This window comes from Numenius arquata, chromosome 7, assembly GCF_964106895.1.
Source record: "Numenius arquata chromosome 7, bNumArq3.hap1.1, whole genome shotgun sequence".
Classification (NCBI taxonomy): Eukaryota; Metazoa; Chordata; class Aves; order Charadriiformes; family Scolopacidae; genus Numenius; species Numenius arquata.
The window spans coordinates 49,673,622-49,689,861 of record NC_133582.1 but is presented as its reverse complement, the minus strand read 5'-3'; the positions used below and the strand labels follow the sequence as shown (position 1 = coordinate 49,689,861).

The following is a 16,240-nucleotide window of genomic DNA, read 5'->3' as shown; positions in this document are numbered from 1 at the left end:
ATGGGGGGCGGAGGAGGGCCCGGCATCCCCGGGGCGGCCGCTGGTTCCTCTGCTGCTCCCGCCCCGCTCCAGCCCCAGGTAGATAAAGGTTGCTCTTCGCCCTCCCCCTGCCCTCCCCGCAGCCCGTCCTCCCTCTCCGCCGGCGCCCCCCGGCTCCCGCTCTGCGGGAGGCGAAGGGAGGGGGCGCAGGCGCTGCTAGCCGGGGGGCTCCGCACCTGGGCGCGGCGCTGGGCGGCCGCCCCGCCCGGCAGTCAGCGGCGGGGGCGGGAGTGCTTTGCGGTGTTGGGGCTGACTAGCGGGGGGCTCCCGGCGCCGGAGGCGGCGCGGCGGCATCCCCATCCTCCTCCTCCTCCCCGTCCTTCCCTCCCTCCGCCTCCTCCCTTCCTTCCCCCGGGCGCCCTCTGCACTTTCTTCTCGAACCACCCTCGTAGGCAAACTTTGATGGGGAACCTCGCACCGCGCTGGAAAAATGCCGGTTATGAAGGGATTACTGGCACCCCAGAACACCTTCCTCGACACCATCGCCACCCGGTTTGACGGCACACGTGAGTCCGGGCTGGGGCGACGGGCGTCGGCTCCGGGCGCCCAGGGAAGGGGATGCACGGGGGACGCTCTGCATACGATGGGAGACTCCCCTTCCCTCCCCTCCGCCCTCCGGGTGTTTCCTTGGTACCAGAAGCCAGCAATGAGGAGGGGGAGGCGAGGGAGCTCCCAGCCTCTCTCGCTCTCCTGCTTGGCTTCTCCAAAGCTTTGCAGGTGAGAAGAGTGCTGCGTCCCCTCTCCTCCCGACCCACTGCTCGGGGGGCTCCGTGAGGGCTGGGGCCCGAGCGAGCCGGGCTGGAGCCAGGATCTCTGGAGGAAAGTTGTGCGCGGTGTTGGGGCTTCCCCTCCCGCCCCGCGCCCCTGGCAGCCGAGAGACTGCGAGGGAAAGGCAAGCTTCAGAGCCCGGGCAGCGCTTTGGCAGGAGTTTGGGGGATTTTTTTTTTTTTTTTTTTTTTCTTTATTACTCACAGCCCCGCTATTAAATCTCCCTAAAAGCTGTGTTCCTGTAAATCGGGCTCAGCAGCTGTTGCAGGGTGTTAGCGGAGGGAGGGAGGCAGGAAGATTCGCGGCAGCGCGGGGTTGGCAGCGGCGTCCGCCTGCAGCACCATGGACAGGGACCGGCCGCGCAGGGCTCCGCTCCCGGCCGCGCAGGGCTCCTGCCGCCTCGGCCCCGCACGGTGGCTCCTCCGGCAAGGCACTGCCTGAACGCGCGGAGCCGGCTCCCGCGGGGAAGTTGGCTCGCTCCCTCTATGGCTGTGGGTTCGGAGTTGCCCGGATCTTGAGTTTTGTGCTGTCATTAACGGGATTCCCGCATATTAAAGAAAATAAAAGGAGGGGGCAGAGAGCAGATTTGGACCAAAATGAACTCCCTTCGCTTTGGATGTCTGGATGGTTTTAAAGGGTATTAAAGTAGAGGGAAAACAAACTCAGATTTGAGTTGCTGTCAGCTGTTTCTTGACTGAAAACATTGCAATCCAATGGGTTTGATGTCGTCTTGATTATGTATCTATTGGTGTTTTCTCAATGGTTCAGTTAGTGTGTGATTAAGACAACTGAACTGTGATTACTGAATCAATAAGTTGTAAAACATCAAGAAAATGATACAGTCACTGAGATCAATTGCAGAGAAGCACAGAACTGTGGTGTAACTGCTCTGCTAGTCTGAGGATGCATAGCTAATTATGATTCAGGGCTGTGTGTAATTGATACTTCATTATAAAGCAGTCCCTTTTAAGACTACTTAGATGTACCTTTAAATTCCTTTGACTACAGAACTCAAAAGTCTTTTCCCCCATCCTCCACCCTTTTATTTCCGTAAAGCATATGGGTTTTATTTACTGCATACTGAAGCATGCAGCTCTTATAGGAGTTTTGTGGCTGATACTGTCATTTGCTAGAAAAGCAGTTCTTCCCTGCTTTGTGCTCAGGACCCTCCCCCTTTACAATGGCTTCCTTTCAAAGGATGGAGCATACAGCCTGCGAGCTGTACACACAAACATTTAATGAATTCTATGTTGCTCTTCAGAGATCCAATTTAGCAAGCAACATTAGTAACAATGTGCAGGTTTTCATTTAATAAACACTAGAAAAATTTCTAATCCCTTTGTTGTCAGTGACACCAACAGACGTGTTTGGTAGAAAGTTTATTGCTTAGCTGAATTCTATAGCCAAATGTAGCTACTTTTTCAAGCTGATAATTCTACTAACCTTCATGAAGTCAATTTGGACAATCTTTTCTTAAACAAGAAGAAACACACCCCAGCGTCTTACTTTGAAATCTCTAATACTAACAATTTGTCTATTTTTTTTCCTGGGATGTAATTGAAAAAGAATGTAACTAGGTATTTAAGTACCTCCCGAAAATACACTACATTGTATTTTATTGCAGGCAGTGCAATTTTTCTTTTCAGTTATTGTTTCAGAATTTGGCTTAAATATTAAACAGGCCTATTCTAGAAGTCATCATTGTATGATTATCAGCATGTGAAATATTCCCAGAAGTTCACAAAGCAAGACATTTATGAACTATGTAGTCTTACATCTACTAAAACTTTGGAGAATGCTACTGTTCTATGAAAAACTGGTGTTGTGTCCTCATTTACAGAATAACATGATATCTCTTATAGACTTTTAAAACGATGAATCAACTTAATGTTATGTGAAACAGTTATGTATATCAATCCACATCATAATTCAATTTAAAATCATCAGAAATAGCTCATCTCTCTTGTTGCTTTGATAGTATTTTCCTTTAAAAAAGCTAAATTTAAATATAAAATTATTGCTTCTTTAACTGACAAAAAAATTCAAATAAAGAAGTACAGTTTTTCAAAATGTGTATACATATCTGAGCATCAAGTAGAAATATTAAAGCAAATTTTGTTTTCATTTAAACTGTCCAGGTGGTATTCCTCAGCTTGTTCAGGTGGCTAAAGCGAGAAGTAATACTGATGGCTAATCCTTGCAGGAATCAGTCCCGTGTCTTACTAGTTTTATAGGTGTTACAGTCTGTGAAAGGAATAGAACTGATACGTGGCAGTGAACCCGAAGCTGTGTTTCACAAACTACTTAGACCTCACACTTGATGATATTTGAATGTTAAAATACAGTTTTGTGTCACAGAGCTTTTTTTGATTGTTATTTTAACATAGTCTGTAGTTAACAGACCTCCTTTCATTTTAAGCCTGTGGGAAGGATATATTATGTTGTCATCAGTGATAGACTAATCCACCAATGCATCTTTAATCCAGAAGAGGGATAATTCTAATTCTGGGCAACAGTGCAAGAAGGGATTCCAGACAATATTAGAAAATATGCTTTGCTTTACATAGAACTTTTCAAAAATTCATTCACATAAGTATTTTAATTTTACTATTGTAATGATTTGTGTCTAATTAGCATTTATAAATGACATGATGAAAAAATTACATCTCTCAAAAAAGCATAGATGATAACTGCTTTCATAGTTACTTCAGGTGCTCAGAATTCTCACGGTAGATATTTTGTATTGTTATATTTATGTTACACATACATATGCTTTACATAGGAAACCAGGGAATACATGCTATAACAAAGAGAATTAACATTGGGGTGACTCTTAGCTGTGCAGGAAATTCCAGAGATCTCCTACGAGGTTCCCATTACCTGTGTTACGTATGTGGAAGAATAGCATTAAGGGTTTGCCCATCTGAATTTCCATGACAGAGCTCTTGGATCTGCCTATGTGCTATTATACCTTCACCTTCTTACAACTCTGAACTGCTGTTTGTGTTCCTGACATCATAGTTTAAATCAATGCTTTCTGAAAGGGCTTCCCTCACCCCCTGTCCCCATCCCTCCCCGATAACTTAGCTCCAGTCATCCAACACTTTTTGTCCCCTTTTTGTCCCCCTCCATTAGCGGTGTGTTTATGTGGTTATTCCTCATTCAGAAAACAAGCATACGCATTTGCAAATTAGTAGGTTGTGGCTGGGTTTTTTGTTTGTTTTGTTTTTCTCAGATTTTCAAGACAAAATATTCTTTTCAAGTGTGAAAATATTTCAAATATAAGCCCATAATTATCCCCCTCCCCAAATATTATGAAACTAAATGTCTGAAGTTACTTCACTTCTGAGTTACTTCACTTCAAGCTTTTGAATGGAAAAACTGTACATTTTTGCTTATCATCCCTATTTAGATTAGGAGAAGTATTCGGAAATGGTTGCATGGTAGAAAATGTTCTATTGCTTTATCGCATATATATATTGTATATATATAAATGTAACTTCCCCCATATTCTGTATGTACTATTTATTCAAATAGATAAATCCACACCAGAGCTGGTTGTTTCTGCAAATCTGTGATACTTTCTGAGAGTAAAGCTAAAAGAAGTTCAGCAAATGGCCTCATTAATTTGTATTTTTAAAAGTACAACAATTTTGTTTATGGTTATACTATAAAATGACAGCTGAAGTTCTATAATTATCTCTTGTGTCTATCAAGCATGATCAGTTTCCAAATTAGGTGTGTACTTCCACATCCTTATTAACAATCTTGTATGATCAGTCTAATCTGAAGTTCAAGCTGAGTTAATTCCTTCTTGCTCGCTGTCAATGGTGATAATTTGATAATTCCCTATTTGTAGAACAACTTCTACATTCAGATTTGTTTTCCAATTAAAAACTTCCTCAAGTATTAACAAAGACAACTTTGTACCTAAGCAGCAATTTTCGTAACTTTGTTTTGGTTGTTCCTTGCCAATCCCGTGGATTCAGTTTTCCAGTTGCTTTATTTACCCCTGAGGGGCGATCAAAAGGTACCTGATGAGAACATACAGAGTTAAGCATATCAAACTTGGTGTCAGCGTGCTTCTGCTGCTCGTGGGTAGAACCAGGTTGTCCCTTTTGAATAATCAGCAGTTGGTACAGAACTGAAAGCCTTTGCGTACAATGATCGTCCCAGATTGCAGGGGCAGATAGCTTGCATTTCTCCCCGACCACCTCCATTGTTTTTCTGTCTCATAAACAAACTGGGGAGGTCTGCTAGGCTGAGCCAACGCGTTAGCGCTTTCTGCAACTTTGTTGTCAAATTAAGTCTCTCATTCAGATTTAGTCCTATCCTCTCTAGACTAGTTTGTGCTGCTTAGAACACGGTTATCACAAGAACTTCAAAGGCGTCAAAGCCCTTCTTGGCTACTGATGCTGCTCCGCAGTTCTCCCTGAAATGGGCTCAAGGAATTGCAACAGTGTAGGTATAGGGAAACAACAGCTGAGTTTTCCAGGGGGAGGACATTATCGATCAGACTCCAGGATCAGATGGTCCACCTCCCAAAGACAAAAGCCTGTGACCAAAGAAGGGCAAAAGACTCAAACTATAATAAGCACTGATCAATATCAGAGAGGCTTCCAAGCAGTGACAGCTGAAAAGCTGGTGGCCTGTGAAACTCTTCTTCTGGAGTGGATGTGCAGTGAGGGTGGTCTAGTTCTTTCTGCTAAAGGTGAAGTTAGTCAGCTGGAGGAAAATTTCTGAAGATACATATATAGTTGGTTTTCTGTTCTGCAGGCTTGTTTTGGCCTTTTGCTTACATCCTTGGATATGTAAATAATGTGTTGTTTTGAATGAATCATGTGTTTGTCAATTCAAGAGTATACTGTCAAGACACGAAAAAAATCTTGCTTGTTCTCGGAGTGCAAAGAAAGCAAATGCTTTCATTTATCTACTTGTCTCTGTAAGACGTGGCCTGTGTTGCAGCTCGCTGTAGCTCTGTTACTAAGTAAGGCAAATGTGGTTTTTTTAATATAAACCAGGGGTCAGATGTTGGAATCTGTGTTGTGCTGTTGCTCTTTGCTGGAAGCAACCGAGAAGCTAGATTAAGCAGCTACATGAAAAATCTTTTCCTCTTCTTTCGGTGCAAGTGTTGGTTGAGGGTGTAGAACCTCACAATTTAAGGTTGTTTTATTTGGATGATCTTTGCTTTCAGCAGCTGCAGTAACTTCTGATTCTAACTTGAGATGAAGTTGGACCTGAAAGACAGAATTGGTGGTGTTCAGAGGCATCTTAAGACCACATTTCTTAACTAATTCTTCAGTTCTGGTCCTATGGATCTGGTTCAAGGAAAAAAAATAAGTGTGCAGGTGTGATTTTTAATATCCAATCACTGGATTATTCTTTAAAATCATGAAAAATTGCTATTATTGTATGTTTTATTCAGAGACCATGTTCTTTCTAGAGAAAATACTGATGTATTTGAATTGTCAGGTGATGTTCCCCTATTTTTTGCTAGACAGAAAGAAGTTGGAATGAAAATCTTGTAGCGCATCCATTCAGAAGGCTAGGTAATTCATTAAGGACACCACTTTTAAGTCTAAGGTTCCAGGTTAATGCTTTTAAATGTAAAATTAGATTAGTAACCCACACTGCTATTTGAGAAGCAAACTTGGTATTTGAATTCCAGATGAGCATTTGAAATTTAAGAGTGGAAAAGAGTTATTAAATAAGGGATATATTTTTTTCTGAATAATACAAGAGTACTATACTCAGTATTGTTTCTAGATAGAATTTTATATGTGAGCCTAAGAAACCTGATACTCAGTGCAGTGATGAAAACAAATCTGTGTATTTGGAGTGATATATATTTAAATGAATGTATACTTTGTCAATGGATTACAGAATAAACTCTTTGGAGGGTTTCTAAATCTTAGGTGATTATCAGGATTCCCACTAGAGATGTTCTGTAAATGTACTCTCCTCTTTTCCAAATGCGTGATACTATTTTCTTCTCTGATAAAATTTCAGTGAGTAAATAGATTTGCTCTGGAAATAGATTTATCTTATTGTTATCATTGCATTTATGCATTCAACTTCTATTTTATCCTATTTTTATTTTGTTTATGCAGGCAACAATTTTATACATGTTCCCAGTCTTTTTTCAATGCAAAGAAAATGTGCTCAGAGTATTGTTCAGAACAGCAGAAACACAACAAAAACTGCCTAAAGCACATGTAGAAGTGTAAGCAAATATATGTATATATTACAATAAATCAGGAAAGGTGTTGGTTTACAGCGCATTAACTACTGGTAGTACTATTCTGTTGTATACATTCTCAATGTATTTTTGGAAGAAAAGTAAGTTGCATGTATTGCATCAGCTGCAGACTGGAGAAGGTGAACACGGACAACTGCTACGGTAGTTCTGCCTTTTCACAAGCTGGCTTACCTTACCTTGTATTAAAGTGACTAGAAGTAAAGAGAATGTAAGGAGCAACCCGCTCCCAAAGTAATGTTGTTTCCTGCCCACTCAGTCTATAAATAAATAAAGATGAAGGAAATAAAAAAGGAAGGGGGGAGGGATAAAGAAACAAACAAAGCATTTTCAAAGTGCAGATGGGACTTCCTCAACAGTGAGAAAAGTAATCTTTTGGAGTTTCTCTTGCCAAGTGCTTCTAACTCCTTCTGTTTTCTGGGACTGATAATAGTATTCAAAGGCTTTGGAACAGGTGTTGTTCTTAAAATACTAGCATATTGAACACTGAATTTGACATTAAATATCTTCTGAGCATCCCTAAAGCTTAATGCTTGGCTGTCAATCATTTCAAGGACAGCTGAAGACAATTGTGTTACAGAGAAACACCTCATCTTCCCTGTTGATCTGAGACTGCAGGAATTGTTTTAAGAAATGTGGTCCACTATCTTATGATTACAATGATTTTCCCCTTTTCAACGAAGGGTCGCTTGTTTGGGGTTTTTTGTTTGGTTGGATTTTTCTTTTTACCTCTCCTCACGAGTCATCTATTCTATTTTCAGTGGCGGCTTAAAACTATGTCTAGAGCTTTCTGATCCCCTGAGAGAAGTGTAGGTTGATTCGAAGGTCTTCAAGAGACACTTTACAGCAGAACATGTTTTTGAGAGTTCATGGCCTGTTTAATTACTTTCCATTAATGTTTTTAATCAGATTATACAAAAAGCATTCAGAATTCTGCTGTATTTTATCATTAAAGCAGCACTGCTTCTTTATGAAGATCAGTGAACTCTGATAGGAACACACTCATTATGTGTAAGGAAGAAAGCAAATAATCAGTAATGAGGATAGCTGAGGGAACTGTCCTAAAAGAGGTCCAAAATGTTCCCTCTCAAGTGGAATAAAGGAGGTAACTGATTCTATAGCTGAGTTTGTCCATCTTTGAGAAATTAGGAAGAGCACTGAAAATACAAATAAACCAACTGCCATTACCATTCAGGTTTTTCCACAGAATTTTGCACTGGCAAAGCGGCAACATGCGAAGTCGAGATTTTTGGTCAAAATGAAAGAAAATAAAGCCCAAATTAAAAAACTTTGCCCTAACTCTACTTTCAGTGAAGCGCATATGAAATTTATTCCTTTTATAATCAGAGGTTTGACTTCAATGAGAACAGAATCATTCAGGTGCAACTTTCATTACGGTGTTACAGAATTTTGCAAATCCCTGCAACGGCTTTTAACATTTTTGCAACTAAAGTCTGTCTGTTTCTTAGAGCTACTGTAGATGTACCCCGCTGAGTTCATTGCAATGGTATCAGTATCTTATTTAGGTAAATGAATGAGGAGTCTGGTATAGGACCTCAAATGACCTTTCCAAAGAGTACCTTAACTTTTCCTATTTTTTCTAGTAAAGACATTCCTAAAATAGTCATGCACAAAGTACAAAAGCTTTTTCTCAGTACCAAGAGCAAAATAGAAATGCAAAAACCATGTCTGTGTTTCAGGAAATAAGAATTTATATACTCTTAAGAAGAAAACATGAAATACAGGAAATTCTCCTTTAGAATTCACAATATTTGACAAATAGTTAAAAGAAGTTAATGCAACTTTTAAAGGAGAAAATTATTGATAGATCAAACAAATAGGAAGAAAAAGAAAATTTGTTGTCACAAAATCTTTTTTTTCTTTTTAATAAATCAGTAATAAAAATGTAAATATGTCCATGCATTGAGTCTGGGTTAGACCTTTCTTATGTCAAAAGAAGAAATGAAAGCAAAAAAATTGTGACAAAATCTAACTTGAATTTTCTTTAATAAAGACATTTAATTTATCATTACTTTTTAATTTTACCATAAAAAAAAAAAACAAAAACAATGCAAGAGATCTTGCTTACAGTAAAGGACTTAAATGTCAGTATTTAGATGTATTACCTTGGGGCCATGTAGGTGGTTTTGAGGTATTATTATACAAAACTGTAATTATTCCCGTTTGAAGAGAAAACAGCTTCCAGTGTGCAGCATGCATTCACTATTTCTCTAGGTGTTACTTCTGACTAATAGGAGTCCAGGTTCCAGCTCTTATGACTTTTAAGGGTTGAAAGTTGCCAGTGTTATTTTGCATTTCTTTCAATTTGACGCTAAACATAAAAATTAATCTGGATAGTGTGGACCTGAAAGCATTACTACCGCTTTTTTTGCTGCCTTTTTCTTTTTGCCCTCCATCTCCCTCAGCAGCTTGTTATCATATGTGACTAGACATCTTATTCCAAATGTAAGAAAGAGAACTCTAGGCTGGTCATTTTGTCATTTATTTGATTTTTAGGAAGAAAAAATTGTCCCAAGACAAATAGCTTGATATTTTTTTTCCTAAATGTCAGATATCTCCTGTGATGAGAAGAGTATGTTTTTGCATAAATTATGCCCTTCCTCACATTTTGGAATTAACAATGATAAGAAACAGAATGGAAATGCTATGTTGCTTTAGAGAAAAATATTTTTGTATGAAAAACAAACTTTTTAGACGACCAAATATCTTCTTTGGTGATTAAAAGAACTTCAATAAATCAATAATAATCACAGTATATCAGCAATAAGTTGATTTCTTTTTTTTTTTATGATCCGGATGAAAATACACGATATTTTAATCTGTGTCTTTCTTTTGAATATATGGATTTTGAATATATGGATTAAGTTTGTGAAATAAGACAGTGATTGAATTTACTAAACTGAACTGTTTCTTTATTAAGTTGAAGGATCTTGAGACTAGGAGTTTGGACTTGATATTTTCTCTTTTCCACTTCCCGAACAGCAGGAAGAAGCACACATCTTGTGAAACCTGTAGTTACAGAACTATGTGTTAGGCATTTAAATAATTAAAAGTTCAATATAGAAAAGCATAGTTAATATTTATTAATGAAAGAAGTTGAGATACACGTTTGCCAAGAATAAGGAAAGTTAACAAGATCTGATTTTCAGAGGAACCTATATAGCTATAGCTTGTGACTGTTTCAGCGCTGTAGTAATTGGGTGACAGCGTGGGAGGGAAAAAGAGAGAGAATAGTGCAGTTAGACACTATATTTTGGAGGCTATTCAAAGTCTTATTGTAAATTAGTTTGTGTTTTTAAGACATATTGTGATTTTAATAGCCCTGTTTGAAGTGGAGCTGTGCTACAATACAGTATGGCCAAGTTGTCTTTTCAGTCGTGCTCAAGAACTGCTTCTGCGTTGGAAACAGAAAGCAGGGTGCATTAGACGTCCCGAATCTCTTTATTACCTATTTGTACTTTTACAGGAATATTTACCTCAAGTATTTTTGCTGGTTTTTTTGTTTTTTTTTTAAAGTAGACTTATATGAGATTTTTAGAATTCATTAGGAGAGCAGCTCTGCTGATACTGCCTTGCAGGCGATACATCTGAGAGTGGTTAGAGCACAGTACGATCCATGGATCTGTTACCAAAAAACTTTTGACTGGATCTAGGCAGATGATGGCTCTTACATCATATGACATTGAGTCCTTCTCTAAGTAAAAGGGTGGTAGTCTTGGCTACTTCACATCAGTTATGTGAACTCACTGCAGTGTAGTATGAGACAAAAGATGGAGGATTCATCCTCTCCACACTTACAGATGTGCTAAAGATTATGCTGGTTAAAGCCTACTTCTAGATTTTTTTCTGGTAGGGTGCAGGTTTGCACCCAACTTTTTGCAATAGCTTTGATATCCCTATAAGAGCTTGTCATTTTTTGCTCTTTGAAGCTGTGATTTTTGTCTTCCAATTCATTAGCAATTACAGATAATTATTTGTTAATTCATTTTTGTATCTGCAGCCAGTAGCCATAAGTGACATAAATTTTGAAAAAGCAGGCTATTCTTTAGAAGCTTAAAAACATTAAGATAAATAGATTATAAGTGACCTTAAATATGAAATTGATTTTTTTAAAAAGTTTTATTTATAGTATGAACTGTAAGTGGGTAAGTAAATATGAACTGTAAGGAGAAGTGGTAGTCTTATGCTGTAAAATGTGTGAGAAATCTTTAGCCAAGAAAGAGGACAGGAAGGAGCAACTGCGAAGAAGCAGTGATTGACCGATGGGATGGCTGAGTGAGCAGCAGGTAGTGCTTTGGAATGAACTAAATGGCAGTAGCACTGTGGGAAGCTTCACTTTGGTACAGAAAATGGCTACAGAAATGTTACCATGAATGAGTATAGTTGTGAGAGGATTAAAAGCGCTGTCTTCTCTCTTCTCTGAGAACAAATTATCTGTGGTCCTACCCAGCACTTGCTGGAAAGCCATCTGGCAGTCTTGGGTGTCATAGGCCAACATGTCTTCATTATTGTCTTGGTGAAAATTTAGCCACTAAAACCAAAGAATTAAAGTCTTCATTTCATCATATTGTGACTTCTAGCCAGTTGACATGGAGGAAGGAAACAACTAAAAGTAAGTTAGGTAGCTGACCTGATGAAAAAGCACAGTAAGAATTGACGTGGCGACTTGGTTTTTTGAGTTGTTTAATTTATTTATTTTACTTTTTTATAAAGGACTACTTTTATAAATGACTAGTTTTTATAAAGGGAATGAGGAGCCAGGTTGGTGGTTGGTTTTTTTTTTGTTTAACTGAATTAGGTTTTTTATGTGTGGATGGCTGGATAACACATGATCTTATTTTTCATAAAATTGTTTATAGTATGTCTGAAAGTCTGCTGGTGTTTCTCATGTTTGCTGTCTCTCCTGCCCCTCTCCCAGAACTTCCCACTTCTACTGTCAGGGTGGATAAAATCTGACCAAACAACTGCTCAGCAGCTACAGGTTGCAGTGAACAGTCACAGCTTAACTCTACATGTGGGGCTGGGAATTGCAGCAATTCAGTGCTGCTTCCCCAGGCAGCTGATCAGTCCCTGCAGCAGAGACAGTGATCAGCAAGAGTCAGGATGGACAGGTGGAAATTACTGCAGGCATTTAAACTCATTAGTCATAATTCTTACACAAATAAAACAGGCAGCTGTGGAGCTGTTTTCATACTGCTACAAGCAGGATCCAGATGGGGACCTGGGGTTTTGGTTCCAATTGCAACTCAGTGCTAATAGTGCTAATAACCAAAGCAGATAGTGGAAGCAGTAACTCTTGGAGAACTGCACAGGGACTTTGTTGCCTGCTTCCAGTTGGAGCTATCTGAATTGCTTTTTCCCCCACTTTTGCCCCAACTAAACAATTACTATCAGAGATGTGCTTCCTTTTGACCCCAGCAGTACCCTCAGAAAAGCAATTATCTATCCAGACCTTCTAACACATTGTATTTCAGGTATGTTTATAAGTAGAGAAACACATATGTAGGTGATAACCTGCTTTAATTACAGAAGAAAGCATACTTGTGTGGAATAATTTTAACATTACTAATTTCTGCTGTCTCTTTTGTGGGTTTGGTTTTTAAACATAAATAATCATAATCTGATACGGTACCGATCTCACCTGAAATATAACAAATTACTGAAGAACTTTATGTAAATAGGCATGATCAGTCACAGAAATCGTGAGACAAGGAAAAGATTTCTTCCAATGCAGACAACAGTCAGAGGGGGGAAAATTAAAACAGCCACTATGTGCATCATTAAGTAAAGGACAAAGTATAGGTAACTTGTTCAACTGATAGCCTCATGAGTGAGAAGTGAATAGCACAAGGAGTGTCTCTTCCAGGAAAGCGGGAGACCAAGTTCAGGGAGTTATTAGTCACCTAAATAAATAAATAATCTGGAACTATTGTCATTCATTCACCCTTTACCCTTATTCTGCTTTTTAAAACACATTTCCTTTTCATGAATTCTTTGCAGGCAGGGTCTTCCCGCTGAAAGGAAGAAAGGCAAAGGCCAGAAAGCCCAACAACAGAAATACTGTATGACCCTCACTGTGATGGATAGATCTTAATAAGCTGAGTTTTGGAAGATGAGTGAAATAATTACAAGTAAAGCTAGGAGGTTAGAATTAATTGGGGAAGTTATAGTAGTTTTTTTCCCCCGCCTGATGTGGTTGATATGTCATTTTATATGAACTGTCATTGAAAAAAATACTTCCAGAGGTACAATTAAAGGTTGTGAGACATTTTCTGCCACCTTTACGCATTCAGTTCTATGTTGGTATGACTTTCTAAGATGAGTAAGAATGAAGAGAGAGAAAGAGGTTTTTATATTTATGGCATTAAAGTACTGTCTCCTAACCTTTTTATGCTCAGAAATCCATAAAATTGATTGCTCATGTTTAATTAAAATGTACATAGTAATTATTCTAAGGAAAATATTTTCCTGAAGTGAAGTTAATGAGAATTTTTGTAATAGTGTTTCTTAGTTTGAGAGTTGCTCTTTTTCTAGCTATTAAAATTTAACATATTGCTATGCAGAGCACAGTGATTTTATTTCATCTGTTTTAATGCTCAGAGTATTGTAGCAGTTTGCATAGCACTTGAATGTTTTGGTGTTCATTTATCATGGTTAATTCGTGGCTTCCAGTGAGAGTTTGTGAATGGCACAATAAACTAAATATAATAGCAGAATAGTTTGCAGTTGAAAGCAGGTGCTTCCTGATAGCTTTTCAGTCTTGGCAAGCAAAGTTTGTGCAAGTAAAGCACTGCAGTGAGTGTTCTGATAGCTTGACTGTGAAAAAAAACAAACCCTGAATCTCTGCTGTTTGACAAACCTCACCAGTATCTGCTCTGGTACATGAGGCAATGCCACCCTGGGTCACGTGACATAAAATATTTCTCAGGCTGAGGATGCAAAATGGGAAATGCTCTCCAGCCAGTCTCAGTCCAACTGCATGACACGCTGTTCTGCTGCAGGGAAGCACCAGTGCCTCTCTTGTTCCTGGAACCCATGTGCCAGATTAGTACGTGATTAGCAGATCAAATATCAGGGCTGGCAGCTACATATACAATGTGGGCACCTGACAGGCAAGGCTCTGAAGTGCAGTTCTGTGTGATATTCAGGCCTGCGTGCTGGGATTATGGGGCAAGAGCCAAGAGCTGTTCTCTGTATTAACAAGAAGGCAAAATAATCCTAAGAAATAAAGCAAATTGTGTCCATAGAAATTCTATTTCTTTCTGCCAGTACTGCTACTCCATACTAAGAGATATGTTTGTTTATTGTTAAATTCCCAGTGTTTCCTGAATGAATTTATACTTGCATTTATAATCAAGCATATGGCATTACTATGGAAAACAAAACCATAAAAGGTCCTGTGGTTCTGAACCAAAATATTTATCTTCAGTTTTCAATTATCTGAAATTTTGGATCAATTCTACAATTTTATCAGGTTTTAAACTTAGGAAGAAATTTTCAGAAGCCTTTTGTATTTTTTTTTTTTACTCAGGAAAGGTCATGATGATTAAAATAGTTTCAGGATCTCTAGTAGCGTCTAAGTAGTTCAGCTGCTCAGGTGTAGCAGTAGAGGATTTGATAATTGTAACAGAAGAGAACTAGAGAAGCTAGAAGAATGAGGGATGTATCTTATTTCCACAAGTGCAAACTACTACCAGTTATGAGTTATTACAGTTACGAGACTCCCACAACCAAAAGCCACCCTTGCACCATATGTATCCCATTCTTGCCATGAAAGGGATGTATTTCACACCCTTAATTCTTTGTATAGGATAGTTACATTATGTGATTGGGTTATTGAACCTGAGAAGTGTGTTTCCATCCTTACCCTGTATTTCCAAAATTAATCTCATAAAAAGATATCCTAACAAGCCCAGGCTAGTAGAAAACGTTAAACTTAGCTTAAACTATACTGGTGACAAACCTGAAGGAACAAAGCATAGAAGCGGATAGCCTAGGTCACAGAAACTCATCCTGCATTAGAAACAGAAAATGTCTCTCTCTCTAATCTTGGAATGTTCTCAATCACAGACTTTGAAGAAATGAAGAGAATTTTTCACAACAAGGGATTTGTTACAACCTACAGTAGGATGAAACAGCATGTCTATAAAGAGGAATTCTATCTTTACTTGCAATGTATATCTTTCACTAACATTAATGCTCAGTCAGCAAGACAAAAACTTTTCATATAAATGTTGTTTTAAATATCCAGGAGAAAAAAAAATGTTCCTATAAAAATGTACTTTCCACTTTCCAAAACGTTCTTCTAATAATGCAGCTTTCAGTCCAAAAGTAAAAAGAAAATGACATAAAGGTTTAAAAAGAAAAGAAAAGCCAAAACCAGAAGAAAAGAACCCAAACAAGCTTAACATCAATAAAAATGTGGCAATAATTAATTTCTGTATTTTGTCATGTTGACATGTTTGTTGTTTCATAGCTTCAGGGTTGCTCTGATTGCTCTGTTGTGTTCTAGCACACTTTGTGAAACATCAGGAGCACTTGATGGGTTTTACTGGTGGGTTTTACTGGTACTGACTCCATTTTCTGAGGCACAGCTGAATTTGTTTTCAGTCTACTGAAAACAAAAATATAACTACTGTGACTACTCTAAGGTATCATAGTGTGTCTTCCTGTTTTCTGAATCATCAAGACTAGAACCTCCTGGCACTTTAACCATATGCACTTATTTAATTTGTTCCTTTAAGGTAGTATCTTCTATGGTTCCTTTCAATCAGGCTTGGCACCAGCAGCCCAACCTGCCTTTCTGCCAAGACAGTTCTTGACTGAGCTCACACCAGTTGGAAAATTCCTTTTGCGAAATATGAGTGAGCTGTCCTTGAAGTGTGGGGAGGTTCAGTTGCTTACTTGTTCACCAGGCTAACTGCTTAAGTGCTGAGACTCTTTATTTCCATGAATAATGCACAGATTTCATAGGTGTCTCATGGGAACTACAGCACTAGCCCAAGTTCTTCTCCATAACTGGAATATAGACTCAGTGATGAGAAACGTGAACCTTTAGACCCTAGCCCTGAACTGGTCGCTTCTTATAAGCAGTGATTGTGGTATTAAATCAAAGGAACGTCTAAGAAGTTTCTTTGTATAAACTTTTTTTTAAAA

General features: G+C 38.8%; 1 protein-coding gene across 1 annotated transcript in view; it reads left to right on the top strand.

The window, feature by feature from the left end:
• The first annotated feature begins 469 nt into the window (after nt 1–469).
• Nucleotides 470–16,240, top strand: part of KCNH8 (potassium voltage-gated channel subfamily H member 8) — a 178,060-nt gene continuing 162,289 nt past the window's right edge. Inside the window, exon 1 of the mRNA XM_074150168.1 lies at nt 470–545. Coding sequence (XP_074006269.1) covers nt 470–545 — 76 coding nt within the window. The remainder of the gene's footprint in view (nt 546–16,240) is intronic.